The 18,984-nt window shown below is 45.4% G+C and overlaps 2 protein-coding genes across 4 annotated transcripts in view; one reads left to right on the top strand and one right to left on the bottom strand.

Moving 5' to 3' along the window:
* The window catches only part of si:ch211-256e16.3 (kelch-like protein 3), a 34,568-nt gene extending 22,885 nt beyond the window's left edge, over positions 1-11,683 (top strand). For all 3 annotated transcript variants that reach the window (XM_038819830.1, XM_038819831.1, XM_038819829.1), the window contains exons 6-9: positions 4,324-4,500; positions 5,872-6,018; positions 7,525-7,690; positions 9,745-11,683. In XM_038819830.1, the coding sequence (XP_038675758.1) occupies positions 4,324-4,500; positions 5,872-6,018; positions 7,525-7,690; positions 9,745-9,904 (650 nt within the window). In that variant the 3' untranslated portion in view covers positions 9,905-11,683. The remainder of the gene's footprint in view (positions 1-4,323; positions 4,501-5,871; positions 6,019-7,524; positions 7,691-9,744) is intronic.
* Positions 11,684-15,397: 3,714 nt separating this feature from the next.
* Positions 15,398-17,059, bottom strand: snu13b (SNU13 homolog, small nuclear ribonucleoprotein b (U4/U6.U5)). Its single transcript, XM_038820743.1, has 3 exons — positions 16,904-17,059; positions 16,392-16,512; positions 15,398-15,838 (listed from the first exon to the last, which is right to left on the bottom strand). The coding sequence occupies exons 1-3, from the start codon at positions 16,904-16,906 to the stop codon at positions 15,576-15,578; spliced, it is 387 nt and encodes a 128-aa protein (XP_038676671.1). The 5' UTR covers positions 16,907-17,059; the 3' UTR covers positions 15,398-15,575.
* Positions 17,060-18,984: the final 1,925 nt, after the last annotated feature.

Here is an 18,984-nt window from a genome sequence, read left to right as displayed (position 1 = left end):
GAAGATGATTCTGGAAAAGAGCGAAAGTAACAGGGTAGTTGTTATGGGAGACTTTAACTTTCCAAATATTGACTGGAAAAGATATAGTTCGAATACATTAGATGGGTCATTCTTTGTACAATGTGTGCAGGAAGGTTTCCTGACACAATATGTTGACAGGCCAACAAGAGGCGAGGCCACATTGGATTTGGTTTTGGGTAATGAACCAGGCCAGGTGTTAGATCTGGAGGTAGGTGAGCACTTTGGAAACAGTGACCACAATTCGGTGACCTTTACGTTAGTGATGGAAAGGGATAAGTATACCCCGCAGGGCAAGAGTTATAGCTGGGGGAAGGGCAATTATGATGCCATTAGACATGACTTAGGATGTGTTGGTTGGAGAAGTAGGCGGCAAGGGTTGGGCACACTGGATATGTGGAGCTTGTTCAAGGAACAGCTATTGCATGTTCTTGATAAGTACGTACCAGTCAGGCAGGGAGGAAGGGGTCGAGCGAGGGAACCGTGGTTTACCAAAGAAGTGGAATCTCTTGTTAAGAGGAAGAAGGAGGCCTATGTGAAGATGAGGCGTGAAGTTTCAGTTGGGGCGCTTGATATTTACAAGGAAGCGAGGAAGGATCTAAAGAGAGAGCTGAGACGAGCAAGGAGGGGACATGAGAAGTCTTTGGCAGGTAGGATCAAGGAAAACCCAAAAGCTTTCTATAGGTATGTCAGGAATAAAAGAATGACTAGGGTAAGAGTAGGGCCAGTCAAGGACAGTGGTGGGAAGTTGTGTGTGGAGGCTGAGGAGATAAGCGAGATACTAAATGAATACTTTTCGTCAGTATTCACTCAAGAAAAAGATAATATTGTGGAGGAGAATGCTGAGACCCAGGCTATTAGAATAGATGGCATTGAGGTGCGTAGGGAAGAAGTGTTGGCAATTCTGGACAAGGTGAAAATAGATAAGTCCCCGGGGCCGGATGGGATTTATCCTAGGATTCTCTGGGAAGCCAGGGAAGAGATTGCTGAGCCTTTGGCTTTGATTTTTAGGTCATCATTGGCTACAGGAATAGTGCCAGAGGACTGGAGGATAGCAAATGTGGTCCCTTTGTTCAAGAAGGGGAGTAGAGATAACCCCGGTAACTATAGGCCGGTGAGCCTAACGTCTGTGGTGGGTAAAGTCTTGGAGAGGATTATAAAAGATACGATTTATAATCATCTAGATAGGAATAATATGATTAGGGACAGTCAGCATGGTTTTGTGAAGGGTAGGTCATGCCTCACAAACCTTATCGAGTTCTTTGAGAAGGTGACTGAACAGGTAGACGAGGGTAGAGCAGTTAATGTGGTGTATATGGATTTCAGTAAAGCGTTTGATAAGGTTCCCCACGGTCGGCTATTGCAGAAAATACGGAGGCTGGGGATTGAGGGTGATTTAGAGATGTGGATCAGAAATTGGCTAGTTGAAAGAAGACAGAGAGTGGTAGTTGATGGGAAATGTTCAGAATGGAGTTCAGTTACGATTGGCGTACCACAAGGATCTGTTCTGGGGCCGTTGCTGTTTGTCATTTTTATAAATGACCTAGAGGAGGGCGCAGAAGGATGGGTGAGTAAATTTGCAGACGACACTAAAGTCGGTGGAGTTGTAGACAGTGCGGAAGGATGTTGCAGGTTACAGAGGGACATAGATAAGCTGCAGACCTGGGCTGAGAGGTGGCAAATGGAGTTTAATGTGGAGAAGTGTGAGGTGATTCACTTTGGAAAGAATAACAGGAATGCGGAATATTTGGCTAATGGTAAAATTCTTGGTAGTGTGGATGAGCAGAGGGATCTCGGTGTCCATGTACATAGATCCCTGAAAGTTGCCACCCAGGTTGATAGGGTTGTGAAGAAGGCCTATGGTGTGTTGGCCTTTATTGGTAGAGGGATTGAGTTCCGGAGCCATGAGGTCATGTTGCAGTTGTACAAAACTCTAGTACGGCCGCATTTGGAGTATTGCGTACAGTTCTGGTCGCCTCATTATAGGAAGGACGTGGAAGCTTTGGAACGGGTGCAGAGGAGATTTACCAGGATGTTGCCTGGTATGGAGGGAAAATCTTATGAGGAAAGGCTGATGGACTTGAGGTTGTTTTCGTTAGAGAGAAGAAGGTTAAGAGGTGACTTAATAGAGGCATACAAAATGATCAGAGGGTTAGATAGGGTGGACAGCGAGAGCCTTCTCCCGCGGATGGGGGTGGCTAGCACGAGGGGACATAGCCTTAAATTGAGGGGTAATAGATATAGGACAGAGGTCAGAGGTGGGTTTTTTACGCAAAGAGTGGTGAGGCCGTGGAATGCCCTACCTGCAACAGTAGTGGACACGCCAACATTGAGGGCATTTAAAAATTTATTGGATAAGCATATGGATGATAAGGGCATAGTGTAGGTTAGATGGCCTTTAGATTTTTTTCCATGTCGGTGCAACATCGAGGGCCGAAGGGCCTGTACTGCGCTGTATCGTTCTATGTTCTATGTTCTATGTTAATGTGCAAACTCCACACGGACAGTGACCCAGAGCCGGGATCGGACCTGGGACCTCAACGCTGTGAGGCAGCAATGTTTTTTTTAAAAAACACATTTTATTCAAACTTGTATCAAAGTAGGTTACAGCAAATAAACACCCCGGGAAACATTCTTCCCAACAATCAACTATTTGTACAGACCCCCCCCCCCCCCCCCCCCCCCCCCCCGCGCGCGACGAACAGCTCCTCACACACAGTCACAAACATCCCCCACCTTTTCTCAAACTCCCCTGCTGAGCCCCTTAATTCATACTTTACCTTCTCTAACCTCAGGAAGTCGTACAGGTCACCCAACCATGCTGTTACCCCCGGTGGCGATGCCGACCGCCACTCCAGCAAAATTCGCTGCCGTGCAATCAGAGAGGCGAAGGCCATGACATCGGCCTTCCTCCTCTCCATGAGCTCCAGCTCTGAGACCCCAAGCATCGCCACCAAAGGGTCCAGGTCCACTCCCTCCTCCACTATCCTGGCTCAGACCCCAAACACTCCTGCCCAGAATCTTCCCGATTTTTCACAACCCCAAAATGTGTGTACCGCATGATTCGCTGGCCCCCGCCCACACCTCTCAAACTCATCTGCTACCCCCTGAAAGAACCCACTCATTCTCGCCCGAGTAGTCCGCACCCTGTGCACCTCCTTAAACTGTATCAGGCTCATCCTTGCACAAGAGGAGGTCCTGTTTACCCTTCACAGTGCCTCACTCCATACTCCCCAATTGAGGCAGCAATGCTAACCACTGCGCCACCGTGCTGCTCCTTCAGTTGGATTTATTGCTAATCCTCTTGACATAGGAGAGGGGGGGGTCAATTGTTTTTGTTAAACTTCCTTGAATTTTAGGGTCAAGGTAGTCTGGGCTGGGGAATATATGTGCCTCGAATGTTCACATTCTGGTTGTGGTGCTACTGAATGGAAAATGTCTCTTGTAACGTCACTCAATCATTCCCTGATGGCAAAACTTTTTTTCTGCTTCTGTGACTGGCTAGCTCATTCCCAAGTTGGTGCTTTGGGCTGCTGGATGGTGACTGCAGCCGGCTGAACTATTATGTTGGATCTGCAAAGCCACTGACCCACAGGAGACTTCCATTCTAATGAGGTTTTTAAAACAAAAGTGAACTTCCGTAGAAAGGCTGGTATTAATTGTCCGTAATCGATGACCTGAGACGGCGGTGATGAGAATTTTTTTCTTCACCTAACTTTTTTTAAGAGGACCCAATTCATTTTTTCCCAATTAAGGGGCAATTTTAGCCTGGTCAATCCACCTAACCTGCACATCTTTGGGTTGTGGGGATCAGACCCAGGCAGTCACTGGGAGAACATGCAAACTCCACTCAGACAGTCGGCCGGGATCGCGGCTAGCCACTGTGCTGTTCATGCTCGGAACATTTTGGTACATCTGACCATGTGGTGCTGAACGATTCAGAAGGCTCCGGGCTAACTGCGTTCGTGTGGAACTGAGTCAACAGGCCAGGTAAAGATGGTAGAATTCTTTCCCTCAGGAGGCACCAGTGAACAAATTGGGTTTTTGGACAATTTCACATGATCACTTCCTTCTTCTCAAAATGCAATGGTGTGATCTGAAAGTGTATTTTCTGAGTTCTTAGTTCAGATCCATTCTGATGGAAAGAATGGCTGACATATAATCCACTATCCCATTTGATTTCCATCCCCCTCCACCCATCTCCAGAATCTGTTTTCTAGCTGTATTAGGAGTTGAGTTGGTGGTCATGCAGTTTGGGACGAGTTGCATCAATCATTTTTTTTCGCCCCCCACCCTCCCCTGCAGGTCTCGCCATGTTGGATGGCTTTATTTTCGCTGTGGGGGGCTGGGAAGGATCATCAAGACTGGATTCTGTAGAATGCTATAATCCCTACACAAACACCTGGCACTTCCTGGAATCTATGAAGATGGCAGTGACCAGTCCTGCTGTGGTGGCTCTGCATGGACTCCTGTATGTAGCAGGTAAAATAAAATGTCATTTATTGTAAGGTGTTGGATGTAGTTTGGTAAGTCTTAATAAAGCATTCGTAGTCATGGGTAGTTCAACAGTTAAGTATTTGTTAACTACTAAAAATGATAAACGTAGGTACAGTAAAAGTCTACGTGGGAGATGTCTCCATGTTTACTTCGATACACAGCTCTGTCCAACACTACACTGACCCCCCTAGGTATGGACCATGTGTTCTCTTGCATCACTCTGGGTGATAATATATTCAGTTGTACGTTAACCCTGTATATGCAAGCCCCTTTATCCTTTCTTTAATTTTTTATTCTGATTTAAGGGGCAATTGAAATGAAATGAAATGAAAATCGCTTATTGTCACGAGTAGGCTTCAATGAAGTTACTGTGAAAAGCCCCTAGACGCCACATTCCGGCGCCTGTCCGGGGAGGCTGGTACGGGAATCGAACCGTGCTGCTGGCCTACTTGGTCTGCTTTAAAAGCCAGCGATTTAGCCTGGTGAGCTAATTTAGCATGGTCAATCCACCTAACCTGCACAAATTTAGGTAGTGGGGCTGAAACCCACACGGACAGTGACCCAGGGCCGGGATTTGAACACGGGTCCTCAGCGCCGCAGTCCGTGCTTCCTGTTGGACTCTACATTGCTGATGATAGCTTTGTGAAGTTCTAAAAAAAAAACAAGGACTTGCCTTTATCTCGTTACAGGACGTCAGTATTTCATGGTCTGTAAAGCACCTTGGAATCCAGTTCTCATCACTGATGGAAGTTTTGGACCAGTTTGTGTATAGCAAGCTCCCACAATGATGAGCTACTATTTTCCTCATCTAGTTGGAGGACATTTGGGGTGAGATCTCTTCTTCCCCACTCCAACACCAGTTTCTGCAAAAATTACCAATTTCCTGGCTTGTCCTTTTTATGATTTGACTAATGTTTGTTGTATTCAAGTTGTTGACCAAGTTTGTTGAAATCTGGATAAAGGCAGATTGTGGAGAGTTGAAGAGACAACATGGGGGAGTTAGGAGACCGCACGTCTCTTTAGTTATGACGCTTCCATTAATATTTGTCTCTGCTTGCATTCATGCCTTTTGGCCAATGGACCGGAAAGATTTGAACACTCCTGTGAAATTGAGTTGCTGATTTTTGGTTGTGTTTGTGACTTCTGCATTGAACATTGGAGGTGAGGGAAGACAGCACTCCTGCTGGCTGAAGCAAAAATAGCAACAGTTTTCACAATGGCGAGTTGGAGCATTTGGGGCAAGTGAGGATGGAAGGAAAGGCTTCAAGAAAAAAGGCCCGTGGTAGTAATTTGAATACTTGAAGGTTTGTTAAAGTTGGTGAAATGGAATTCTGCTAATGTGGTTTGACATTACAGGAGGAGCTGTGTTGGAGGATGGCGATGGGATGGATCTGGTTCAGGTATATAACCCTAAAGTCGATTCCTGGTTCGAGGTGGCTCCAATGCAGATTCCACGCTCTGGTTCGGCTGCCTGTGTCCTCCAAGGAAAGATTTATGTCATTGGTAAGAAGTGAGAAAGGACGATCTGCGTTTCTATCGCACCTTTCATGACCTTGTGTCCCAGAGTACAATATGGCCAAATACTCCACAACATCTCATTCACCCATCACCTCTGTGCTCGCTGATTTACATTGGCTCCCTGTTTGGTATTACCTGCATTTTTTAACTTTTCAACCTTTCCTTCAAATCCCTCCACCTTGTCTTTTCTTACCCCTAACTTTGAACAATCCTCCCAGATCTCTGTGCTCTTTCAATTTTGATCTCTTTCTGATCCCATCCCTGGCTCTCTTTTTCATCATTGGTGGCTGTGCCTTCACCTGCCTTGGCCCTAAGCTGTGGAATTCCTACCTCAATCCCTCTCTTGTCTGTAAGATGTTCCTTACAACCTACCTCTTTCACCAAGATTGGGCCACCTATCTAATGTTTCCATGTGGCCTGATAAAATGCTCTTGTGACGTATTCGGATAACATAAGATGCAGGATTTGGCTCCTCGAGCCTGCTTCACCGTTCAACAATATCATGGTTGACCTGGCTGTGGCCTACCCTCTACTTTCCTACTACCTGTCTCCTGTAATTCCTGACACTTTTGTTGGCCAAAAATCTGTCAAAGTTCAACCTTCAATATATTCAATGACCCAGCCTCCACTATTATGTGGATGAGAATTCCTTGTCTGTCTTTAAACTGGAGACCTCCACCTCCTTCCCCCCCCCCCCCCAACCACATAAAAGGAAGCATTTTCTCAGCACTTGCTCTCTCAAGCCCCCAAATTTTTCATGTTTCAATAAAATGTTAGAGAAGCTAGATGAATGCAACTTATTGCTGCAATTCATAGAATTTACAGTGCAGAAGGAGGCCATTCAACCCATCGAGTCTGCACCGGCCCTTGGAAAGAGCACCCCACTTACGCTCCACCCTATCCCTGTAACCCAGTTACCCCTCCTAAGGGCAATTTAGCATGGCCAATCAACCTAATCTGCACGTCTTTGGACTGTGGGAGGAAACCGGTGGACTAGGAGGAAACCCATGCAGACATGGGGCGAACGTGCAGACTCTTCACAGACAGTGACCCAGCGGGGAATCAAACCTGGCACTGTGAAGCCACAATGCTGGCCACCAATGTGCTACTATGAAGAGGTCTATGAAGAGGTAGTAGTGAGCCTCCTTGAACTGTTGCTACCCAGGTAGGGATGTAGTTGGAACACTGGCCAGCACTCGGAGAAACTGCGGAGGAGCAGAATTGTAGTTTCTCTGAATGTGCCCTCTGGTTAAGGGAGCCAGGTTAAGTAAACACTGGCAAGCTGCTCCATGCCATTGTGCTCCTCTGTGTGATTGGCTCGGTGTTGTAGATTTGCATTTCCAATGCCAACTGGGCCTGGCGGCAAGCTGGCAGAAAGGTTGGGGGGAGGGTTGGCGCCTTCTGGATGATGACAATGGGAATGAAGTACACTTTTTGGGTGGGAAATGACCATAAACCTGCTGTGTGTAAGTTGATGCATCTCCTCTCCAGGTGGTTGGCACGCCTCGACAGAGAACACTGATAAGGTGGAGCAGTATGATCCCAAGACCAACACATGGAAGATGTGCGCCCCCATGAACGAGAGACGCTATCGGCCAGGTGTGGCTGTGATTGACGGCAAAATCTATGTGTTGGGAGGAGAAGAAGGGTGGGATCGGTAGGTGCAAGCAGTCCCATCATTGAATTAGGTCATGTTTATCTGTATCTTAACACCATTTAACCGCCTTGGTTTAGTCCACCTCTGCTTAATGGAGGAGAGTTTCAAATTTCAAGTATCCATTGTGAACTTGGAAGATGAGCTTATTTGTGTCTGGCAACACTGAACTAGAATTATTCCAAGGTGTTGCTGCAGAATGGTGAAATAACCTCCAAAGCAATAGTTACTGTACTTGAGATGATTTTTTTTTTCTTGTATGACTGCATTTCACACCTTCCTATGTAATTTGGGTGGGTTTAAGTGAATAATGGCCTGGATCTTCCGAGCAGCAGCAAATTTTCTTGATGCCATACCTCTGTACGTTTCTCCTGGGACCCTCCTGAATCTGGCTTCCCCAGAAATCCTTGGGGAACTCTGAAATGGAGTAGAGTCAGAGGAAGAAGGGACACCACCTTTTTTTTTTAAAACGCTAGCTGCTAGGTGGCAAGTTGAATGTTTGTCAGTGTGGGAGACTGGAAGATTTGGCCCCAAGCAGCACCTGTTAAACAGATGGGAGACCAGTTCTTTGTGCTGTCCACGAACATGTATACAGAAAATTCCTGATCCAATTTGGATTCTAAGCTGAGAAACCAAAATTTCAGAAAGTAATTTCCTTTCCAGTTTCTACTTGGGTTGTTTCTGACTATAGCACTGTTTCTGCTTTAATTATTTAATGTCACGCGGAGGTCCCAGTGCTTCTGGTAAGAATGGTGGCTGCTTTTCCTATTGGTTTGCTGGATAAATTGAGTATGAGAAAGCAGCACCAAAGGAGACCACTCAGCCCATCATCCATGTGCTAGGTCTATCTAATTAGTCCCACTCTTTTCCCCATAGTGCTTAGTGGTGATATTTCCCTTTAGAAAACCATTGCTATTATCATGTGTGATGTCTCAGCCTCTTTTGGGGGGGATGGGAACCGAGATGAGCTGATTTTTTTTTCCCCCTCCCAAGAGAATTATCCAACTCGCAGACACTGCTTCTGCACTCTTATAAGTATAGTGTGCGCTCAAACCGGTTTCTTTAAATTTCCAGCTTCTGTATGTCATGTTTTCCCCCAACTGATGCTTTAAAAGAAATTTGCTTTTCAAATACTTGCTTGCTTATTGCTGGTTTATATTGGCAAACGTACTATTAGAAGAGATTTGAATGTGGTGCTGAACATTTTGCTTGCTGTTTGTTCTTGTTTAGTCTGGAGTAGGTGGGAATTAAATTTGGGGTTTCTCCCAATAGTTTTTTTTACAAAACAATTGACCCAAAAATGCAATCGGCGGGGGGAGACCAATTTGGGATTAACTGCGAGTGAAATGATTCTATAATAAATCTGGGTTGTGTTCTTTTATTGAACTTGATGAGTTGCATGGAAACCTGGACCAGACTTTTATGGAAGTCCAACCGAATACTGAACTTTTGGTCACTGTCCTCTTTCCTCCTGTGGTGCATTTTTGGTCTGATTTTCCTGAAACACTTGGAGTTATTTTATTGCTTTAAATACTATATAAATGCAAGCTGTTACAAATATGAGGCGGAGGTGTTGGTCAGGGGCTGTAACACAACGCCCTTGGGGAAGTTTTTTGGGAGGTGCGATTAGCAAACACTTGCAGGGCTGTGAAGATCACTGACTTCACCTTTTCCAAGGCAAGTTTTACCTCTCGATCCTTCTCTAATCATTATAGCACAAAAGTAGGCTGTTTGCTTGTCTGATCACTCGGCTCGTGGGGCAGTCTGTCCCATTCCCCTGCTCAGTGCTTGTAGCCTTGGAAACTTATTTCCCTCCAGTTTGAGGTTTAATTGGTACTGTACATGGAAATTCAAATTTGTATTCGGAGTGAAGGGGAATATTGATCAAACCTGTTCACTGCACAAACCCTTTTAGCAACTGTGATCACTGGCAAGTCTGCAACGCTATATTGTTTCTCTGGATGTTCTAATTAGCTGCAGAATTCCTAAGGGCTAATTTTTAATTCTGTTTTTATAGTGTGCAAAGTTCAGTAATCTCTCCTTTTTATTGTCTACAGATATCACGACACCATTGAGCAGTACAGTGAAGAAACAGGAAAATGGGAGATATTTGGGGAGATGCTTACCAGCCGCAGTTGGTTAAGTTGTGTCTCCGTGAAGATGCAGAAAGGGGCATGGCCCAGCCACACAGATGATCAAGAACATTGTGCGAATTGAAGTGAAAATCTCCCATCTCTTGTACCGTGAACATGTGCCATTTTCAGCAGCTTTGTGTCAAGGCTGTTGACTGCAATTTGCAGAATTAAGAATGTGTGGAATCCGAAAAGGGACTCTCCGTTAAACCAGGTGATAACTCCGAAGCACACGGAGACTTAACTTTTAACATTGCAGCCCGGGTCGAGCGCTGGTCGAGTGAGTCATGGCCCCTTTTATAGAACTGCCTGGAATTTGTAACGTCTGTTTCGATGTTGAAAACCGGGTGGGTCAGTTTGACAATGGGACTTTGGTGGAGGAGGAACTCTCCAAAATACTGCCCAGGTGGCAAGTTTGATTATTTCAACACATCTCTGAAATGATTTGGCCTCCATTGAGATGAGCTGACCAATGGTACCAACTCTCTTGTTTGGGTACTCTTGCTTTGCAAATAATACTTTTCTCATGAAGTCAAAATTATTGTTTTTGCTGCAGTAGCTGTTCTTTTCCCAATTGCGGCTCTTCCCACAAACCTCAAATTTTGGTGGTGTTTCTGCTGATTACCCTCATGCTTTGAGATTGATTTTTGTTTCGGTCCTCCTCAAATCAAACTCTAATGGGAACCATGACTGAAACTTCAAAGTAACTAATAGATTGACTGAGGCTGGAGATGAGTTAAGCATTTACAATGAGCAGACTTAGCAGATACAGAATATTACATTTCTGTACATTGTACTTTCCTGCATCTTTCTGCTCCTTGCAAATGCTGTACACACTCCACGTCTGGTTGTTTCAATGAAGTTGAACCAGCCTGCTATAAGTTTACAGTTTAAATTGTCCGAGAGAGGCTTCACTTGCACAGGTCCAAAATTATAAAGCTTTGGTATCCCATACTTGGGTTCAGTTCAACATTAAAGAAGCTGGGCTTTGGTTTCTCATGCTATAAATATATCCATTGCTAACTGTTTGCAGTAAGTACTCGTTGCAAATACATTCTCCCTGGATATCTTGATCCCGATTGTCTCATCCTTTTGATCACTAAAATTTATAGTGACTTCTACTTTTGAGAGATGGGACAAAGGTAAAGTCACGCGAAGGAAGGTGGGGACCCTGATGGGTCATAATGTCAAGGTTTAATTTTTGAACCAAATTAGCTGATCCCTGGGATACTGGTTGGGAATGCCTCAATTGTTCATCATGCCTTTGGGTTTAAAAAGGGTTTCCTGCGCTTGGTTTTATCTACAGCTGTCCCTGCTGGAGGCTGGGGTGCCCACTTGATGAGTATTGACCAGATTATTTGGCAATTGATCAGAGGATTGATTGCCTACTCGTACACCGTTTGCTGCTACTCTCAAACTATACCACTAGAAGGAAACCGACACCTTCGGGGGAAGAGGAGGAAGAGTTGGGGAATGCACTTTAGAAGCTCTCTTTTCTTCCACCCACCCAACCAATTTAGTAGTGCTGTTTCTTGATGTTGAAATGTGCTTATGTCAGCTAACTGAAAAACAATGCATCGTTCTCGAACCCCGGATGTGTTGATGATTTGACCGGGATTCTGACACTTGCCCAGATTTAACCTTCCAAATATATTTTCAAAGCTTCACAGGTATTATTGAACTTGGAACAATAATCACAAACTATGCAATAAAGATATTGTAGCTGTAACGTGTATAACCCTATGGGTTTTTTAAAAATCTGTTCAAATGTGCATGAATGCATTATGTATTTCCAGTATGTAACTAAAGCTGTTAAATCATTTAATGTAATATCAATGTATAATAAAATGTTGAATTAAAACAATTCCATTGCTAATTCAACCATAAGACATTTGAACTGGCAGCATACTTTTGCTACCACCTACAAGGCAAAGGAACAAGCTGGAGTGTGATGGAATACTCTACTTACCTGGGTGAATGCAGCTTCAACAAAACTTAGCTCAACACCATCCAAAACAAAGTAACCTGCTTGAAGGGCACGTCTTCCACCACTGGCAGCAGGGTGTAGTTTTCTACTACAGCAACTCTCTAAGGCTCCTTCTACAGCACCTTCCACATCCGTCATCTCCACTACCTAAGAATTTGGGGCATAGGAACAGTAACTGTTCCCCAAAACACACCCATCACCACCATTCCTTCACTGTCACTTGGCAAGCTCACTCTCTTCCCGGACAAAGGTCGTCAATCCCTAAGCACCCCTAAAGGTAAAATTTTTTAAATTTATTTTTTATTTAGAATACCCAATTAATTTTTTCCAATAAGGGGCACTTTAGCGTGGCCAATCCACCTACTCTGCACATCTTTGGAAGGTGGGGGCAAAACACAAGCAAACACGGAGAGAATGTTCAAACTCCACATGGACAGTGACCCAGAGCCAGGATCGAACCTCGGACTTTGGGGCTGTGAGGCAGCAGTGCTAACCATTGCACCACCGTACTGCTTCTCTTGAGGTAATAATTGTGGTAATAATGATCTGTGAAAATCCCCAATCGCCACGCTACAGCACCTGTTTGGGTGCACTGAGGAAGAATTCAATGTCCAATTCACCCAATAAGTATATATTTTGGGACATGTGGGAGGAAACCCATGCAGACACAGGAAGAACATGTGGACTACACACACACACACACTGACCCAAGTCAGGGAATCAAACCCGGTCCCTGGCACTCTGAAGCAAGTGCTAACCACTGTGCTACCGTGCCATGTAGATTGACTGTTGCCTTGTGTTGCTGTGCTTTCTACTGCCTGGATCATAGTCTGGAATTTGCTTTGTTATTTCCCCCTCGGCTTCATCATTTTGAAATTGTTAAATTTATGTACAAATGGCCTATGTGTTTACCTTGTCAATTAGCTGAATCCCTGTTTCTAGATCTTGGCCCACAGTCCTGTAGATTGTGGAATTTCCACTGCATATTCAAGTATTGTTTTAAATGTATTGTCACTCCTATCCTTTTCAGGCAATGACTGCCAGACCACAACACCTGTAGAATGAAAATATTTCAACTCCTGTAATCTTGCTGCCAATTATTTTAAATTGTGCTGTGTGGTTATTGAAGGGAAATGGGTCCTTCTCCTCCAACATTCCCGAAACAAATAACGTCAAACATTCCACGTGGCTAAAATTTTAGTTCTGTTAAGATCCTCAAAGCTCCTTTCTGCCTTCTACTTAGCCGTGTCTGTGTGGGTTTCGCCCCCTCAAACCCAAAGATGTGCAGGGTAGGTGAATTGGCTATGCTAACTTGCCCCTTAGTTTGAAACAAAAAAGGATTGGGCGCTTTACTTTTTTTAAAAAACCTACTTTTGGCAGAACTGTTGGTGATTCTGAACAGCTGGATGTATTTCTATATAAATGATCTTTACCACCTGGCTTTTATCCTCAACACCTCAATGTAGATGTAAATATCATTCCCATTATCCGGTTATGCTCTCTTAGGACACTGGTGACGTGGTTGGGGGATCTTGTTGTGCACACATGACTCTATCAAATAGTACTTCCACTTGTAAAGCAAGCTAGGAAATCTGGTAGATACGAACACTATATACATGCAGTTTGATCCATCTTTTGACTTTTAAAGATGCCAAGTACTTCACTTCTGGTCCTGGGCTCTATGGTCCCTTCTGCTGCCCTGTCATTCAACATGATCATGGCTGATCTTCCACCTCAACTCCACTTTTGCAGCCAGCAGTAGCAACCTGCCTACCCTGTCAAGCCCCCTAGAATCTCAAACAAAAACAGAAAATACTCTCCATTCTCAGCTGGTCTGACAGCATCTGTGGAGAGAAAAGGGAGCTGACGTTTCGTGGTCTGGATGACTTTGTCAAAGCCTTTCATAATCTTGAATGTTTCAATGAGATCATTTCCTCTGTCTTCTAAATATCAAGAATATAGGTCCAATTTCCCCAGCCTCCTATCATCGGAACCTGGGATAAGAAGGTTGTCCAATCAAATGAACCTTCACTGTTGGATAAGCAAGTGTAAAATACTTTACTGATAGTCTCCTCAAACTAAATGATGCCAGTTAATGGTTGGTATGCAAAATACATTTTGGTGCCGTTAAAATTCCATTCTGAACACGTAGTGCATGGTGGCATTGCAATTTTGCTGGACTAATGCTCTGGACCCAAATTCAAACCCCATTGTGGAAGCTGGGGGAATAAATTCAGCTAAATAAAATGGAATGATAAAGCTAGAATCAATATTGGTAACCATGAAACTAAAAGATGGTCATAAAATCCCACTAATGGGGCAGCAGTTACGCAGTGGTTATCACAGCTGCCACACAGCACCGAGGACCTGGGTTCGATCCCAGCCCCGGGTCACTGTCCACGTGGAGTTTGCACATTCCATGTCTGTGTGGGTCTCACCCTTGCAACCCAAAGTGTGCGAAAATTGTCCCTTAAAAAAATTAGGTACTCCAAAATTCCACTAATGTCCTTTAGAGAATTTACAGTGCAGGAGGCCATTTGGCCCATCGAGTCTGCACCAGCCCTTGGATGGAAAGAGCACCCCACTAAAGCCCGCCCCATCCCAGTAACCCAACCTAACTTTTTTTTTGGACACGAAGGATAATTTATCATGGCCAATCCACCTCACCTGCAGATCTTTGGACTGTGGGAGGAAACCGGAACACCCGGAGGAAACCCACACAGACATGGGGAGAACGTGCAGACTCCAGACAGAGAGTGAACCAAGCCAGGAATCAAACCTGGGACCCTGGAGCTAAGCAACTGTTCTAACCACTGTGCAGACCTGAAAAAAAAGGGGGTTTGGGTTTCCCTTATGCAGAACCCTGAAATGACCCATCAAACCATAGAATTCCTAGTGCAGGAGGCATTTGGCCCATAGAGTCCTCAGCAACCCATTGAAAGAGCACCCTAACCCAGGTCCACTCCCCCACCCTCTTTCCCCGCAACCCCAACTTATCACAACTTTAGACACTAAGAGGCAATTTTAGCATGGACAATCCACCCAACCTGCACATCTTTGGACAGTGGGACAAAACCCACAGGTTTAGTCAAGAAGATAGTTCATGGGCAGCACGGTATCATAGTGGTTAGCATTGTTGCCTCACGATGCCGAGGTCCCAGGTTCAATCCTGGCTCTGGGTCACTGTCTGTGTAGAATTTGCACATTCTCCCTGTGTTTGTGTGGGTTTTGCCCCCACAACCCAAAGATGTGCAGAGTAGGTGGATTGGCAACACTAAATTGCTCCTTAATTGGAAAAAAATGAATTGGATACTCCAATTTTTTTATTTTTTTTAAAAAGATGGTTCACCAGCATCTTGGAAATTAAAAATGAGTAATTTTACTGCCCTACCAGCAGTAGCCACGTTCCACAATAAATAAATTCTGTTTTAGACAGAGGTTTGTGTTAAATAAGTCAAAGGCAGAGTAAGAAAAGCTTAGAGGGAAGGATGAGGTTAACCTTTTTCGATCAGAGGTTACTGACCTCCAGTAACCAGTACCACCATCTGAAGTGCCACTCCAGCATTTAAAAAGGCAAATTTCAAGGGCATATTCCTTAGGCAGTGTTCAGGAGAAGCACTTTTTATTCAAGAAATTAAAGTACATTACAAATGTGTTCTTTGAACAATTATCACAATGTTCAAAAGCAGTTTCGGAAAAAAAAATATACACGACTGATGGTTGGAAGCCTTTCCTGTTCAGCCGCTGAACATTCCTGCACTGTCACAATTCAAACCAGTAAACGCTCAACTGCCTGTTGAACAGACTGAATCTGTGGCTTCAGCTGAGAGCCTTCCTTTATTGTAACGGAGCATGCAATAACTGGCCGACACACCCCACAGGCACGGCCCAGAGCCTGCTTAGACCTTACAAAAACGTAAGGGACATTTTTGTCTTCACAAAGAAGAGGCAAATGAAGAATAATCTCCAATGGTTCAGCGTCTGCAGCCATCACTATCAACTCAGCAATTCCTCTGTTCAAGGTCTTGGTGGCTGTAAAGAAAAACAGGTCTATTAATTCTGACCTCTGGTTTTAGAAAGGAAAGCATGAAGTAGGGGAACACTCTGGTCCATCCATCTCAAGGGGGGGGGGGGGGGGTGATCCCTGCATGGTCACCCTCCCACGCAGCAACAGTGCCCCTATATGGTCAGGCAATCCTACTCCCAAAGAGGAAAGTTCTTGCTCCACAATATCACCTCCCACTATTTTCATTATTATCTTATTCCCACTGCCGATTGGAACAGAATGGAATCAATCTGTTAAAGTTGCTGGGTTTCCCATATCCGGTTTAATCTACCCTGAAGCAATAAACCCAAACTGAGCTCAGGTGACCATTTGCGAGATCTTGCAGTGCTCAAACTTCACAAGGAATTGGTTGCATAGATAGCATTTTGGAACAGATGTGATAAGTTGAGATAGAAATGCAGTCACTTAGAATATGCAGAGTTGGTGATATCAAATAGGCCTTCACCTGGAGATTACAATTGACCTGACTGCTCCAATTTAATATCCAAAACTGTATCCGGGAAGCCCAACATAAAGTACCTTCATTAGCTCCCTTTCGCAGTTGCTTATAGTTCCCCGCTTGCTGCACAAGATCCAGAATTGTCTTTGTTAGCTGGGCATCCGCGAGAGGATAGGCTTTTGGGTTAACGTCTTGTTCTGTCTGCAATAATAAAAAACACAATATACAGTTGCATTTATTAGAAGGGAGCCCGGTACTTAACGTAGCCCAGCACCAAATGCAGATTAAGGAAGTACAAAACCACATCCGGTTTAAAAACAAGCGTGTCACCGCCGGGTTCAATTCCCTGGCCTGTGGCGGGGGAATGTGGACTGACTGACTGACTGAGCCCCCCTCCCAGGGCCCAGACCGAGAGTGGGATGAGGCTGGATAACTCTTTGGGCTGACACGAACACGATGGGCAGAGCGGCCTACATGCGGCTGTTCTGTAAGTGTGTGCGTGTATGGGGGGGGTGGTTCAGCTCCAGGAGCCGCGCTGAGAGCAGGCAGCCTGGGCTGTGAAAGCAGGGCCGGAGCCTGCGGCCTCCCTTACCATCCTCGTGCGATACTCCCAGCCTGGTTGGTGGCTTTTTCCCGCTGTCCCCTCAGCTGCCGCTTCACTGAGGACCGAGGCCGACTTCACTCCAACCAGCCGCCACCAAAGACACGCCAGTGGGCAAGAGAGCACCTACTCCTCATCGGGAGGCACAGCGCCACCTCCGCTGAGATGTATTCATTACACGTGACGGCCACTCGGCCCGTCTGCAGCCTCAGGGTTTTAATAAGGCCCATCAACTGAACAGAAGAACAAAAATTAACTGGTGGACAAATCAAAAGGGGCCGCTCCCAAAGAACAATCGGAGCACAGTCCAAAAGGAATGAAGAGGAAACAGAAACTTAAAAACCCATCAAACCAAAATGTGAGAATCAGGGTATGTAATATAGTCCAGCCCTTGCAGTGCCCACCGAGCATGGGAGGCCTTGAGTGTGCCTATGGACACCGCTCTCTCTTTCTCCAGGGATACCCAGTTGCGAATAAAGCCGCGAAAGACGGCCAGACAGTCCGGTCGGATGACCCCCTCAGCCGCCCACTGCCTGGACCTGTTTATGGCAAGTTTGGCCAGGCCCAGGAGCAGGTTCATTGTGGTGGTATGATTAGCATAGCTGCCTGCCGTTGGGGCAGAACACCGGCTTACCATTGGCCCTGGTCAGTCATGTGCCTCTCGACCGGTTGGTTGAGACCAGTCATGTGATGGCTCCCTGATTGGTCAAGAGGCTGAGTTAACCCCACCTCCAGGGCGGGGTATAAATACCCAGTACGCCCGGCGGTCGTCCTACTGTAATCAACCGCAGGGCTAACATGTAGTAGATTAAAGCCATACTTTTGTTCAGCAACTCATCTCGCGTTCAATTGATGGTACATCATTCATGAGGAGGTCCTCTGCCTCCCCCGCCCCCCCCCCCCCGCACCCCCCACCCCCACCGCACCAGATGCCCATAGATCAGGAGCGTGGGGCTGAAGTGCAAACAAAATGTTAACAACAATGTTGTCAAGAAACCAAAAAGGTAGTGCAACGTAGGACAATGAACAGAGACGTGGCTCTGATAAATAATCGTTAAAGATTATCCCTCTCCTCACGGTGGCACAGTGGTTAGCATTGCTGCCTACGGCGCTGAGGACCTGGGTTCGAATCCCGGCCCTGGGTCACTGTCTGTGAGGAGTTTGCACATTCTCCCCGTGTCTGTGTGGGTTTCGCCCCCACAACCCAAAGATGTGCAGGGTAGGTGGATTGGCCACGTTAAATTGCCCCTTAATTGGAAAAAATAATTGGGTACTCTAAATTTAAAAAAAAAAAAATTTATCCCTCTCCCTGGATCTGTAATGATTTGATTACCTGCAAATGCTCGCATTCCAAGCATTGTCCAGCATCTCTGACTTTGTCTATATAAATGTTTCTGGAACATACCTCGCCATTCACCTGAGGAAGGAGCTGCACTCCGAAAGCTCGTGTTTGAAACAAACCTGTTGGACCCCACGCAGACAAGGGGAGAATGTGCAAACTCCACATGGGTAGTGACCCAGGGCCAGGATCGAACTTGGGTCCTTGGCACTGTGAGGCAGCTGTGCTACCCCTGTTGGCCAATAACCAGTTCTAACCAAGTGTATATACTTAAAATCTTAACAAATCTCTTTTATTCGCAGATGTTGACAGAACTATTGAATGTTTCCAGTAGTTCCTTTTTTTGTTTTAGATATCTAACATCTGCAACTTTGTGTCTGGTGTGATGTATGCAAAGTATAATTCAATATTATCACACAAAGATTGGAATATGTGTTGGCCATTCAGCCCCTCGAGCCTTTTCCATCATTCGATGAGATCATGACTGATCTGATTGTGGGCTCAGCTCCACTTTCTTGTCTGTCACCCATAACGATTGAGTCCCCAACTTTGCCTCTGCATCCGGCTGACTAAGTCACTCAATGTGTCTTCCCAAATAACTTTCTCCTGCATTTTTGATTGGTCACAAGCTAGAGGCTCCTGTGAGTCCATGAGACTGTGAGTGATGAGCACGGTGGTGCAGTGGTTAGCACTGCTGCCTCAAGGCGCTGAGAACCCGGGTTCGATCTTGGCA

This window comes from Scyliorhinus canicula, chromosome 15 (genome assembly GCF_902713615.1).
Source record: "Scyliorhinus canicula chromosome 15, sScyCan1.1, whole genome shotgun sequence".
Classification (NCBI taxonomy): Eukaryota; Metazoa; Chordata; class Chondrichthyes; order Carcharhiniformes; family Scyliorhinidae; genus Scyliorhinus; species Scyliorhinus canicula.
The sequence above is the reverse complement of the archived record's forward strand: the minus strand, read 5'-3'. Positions and strand labels throughout refer to the sequence as shown.

Excerpts from the sequence above, each read along its gene's own strand:
- snu13b (XM_038820743.1), bottom strand. Across the intron at positions 15,839-16,391 it reads GCGAAAGGGAGCTAATGAAG|CCACCAAGACCTTGAACAGA; the intron begins GTACTTTATGTT and ends TTTTCTTTACAG.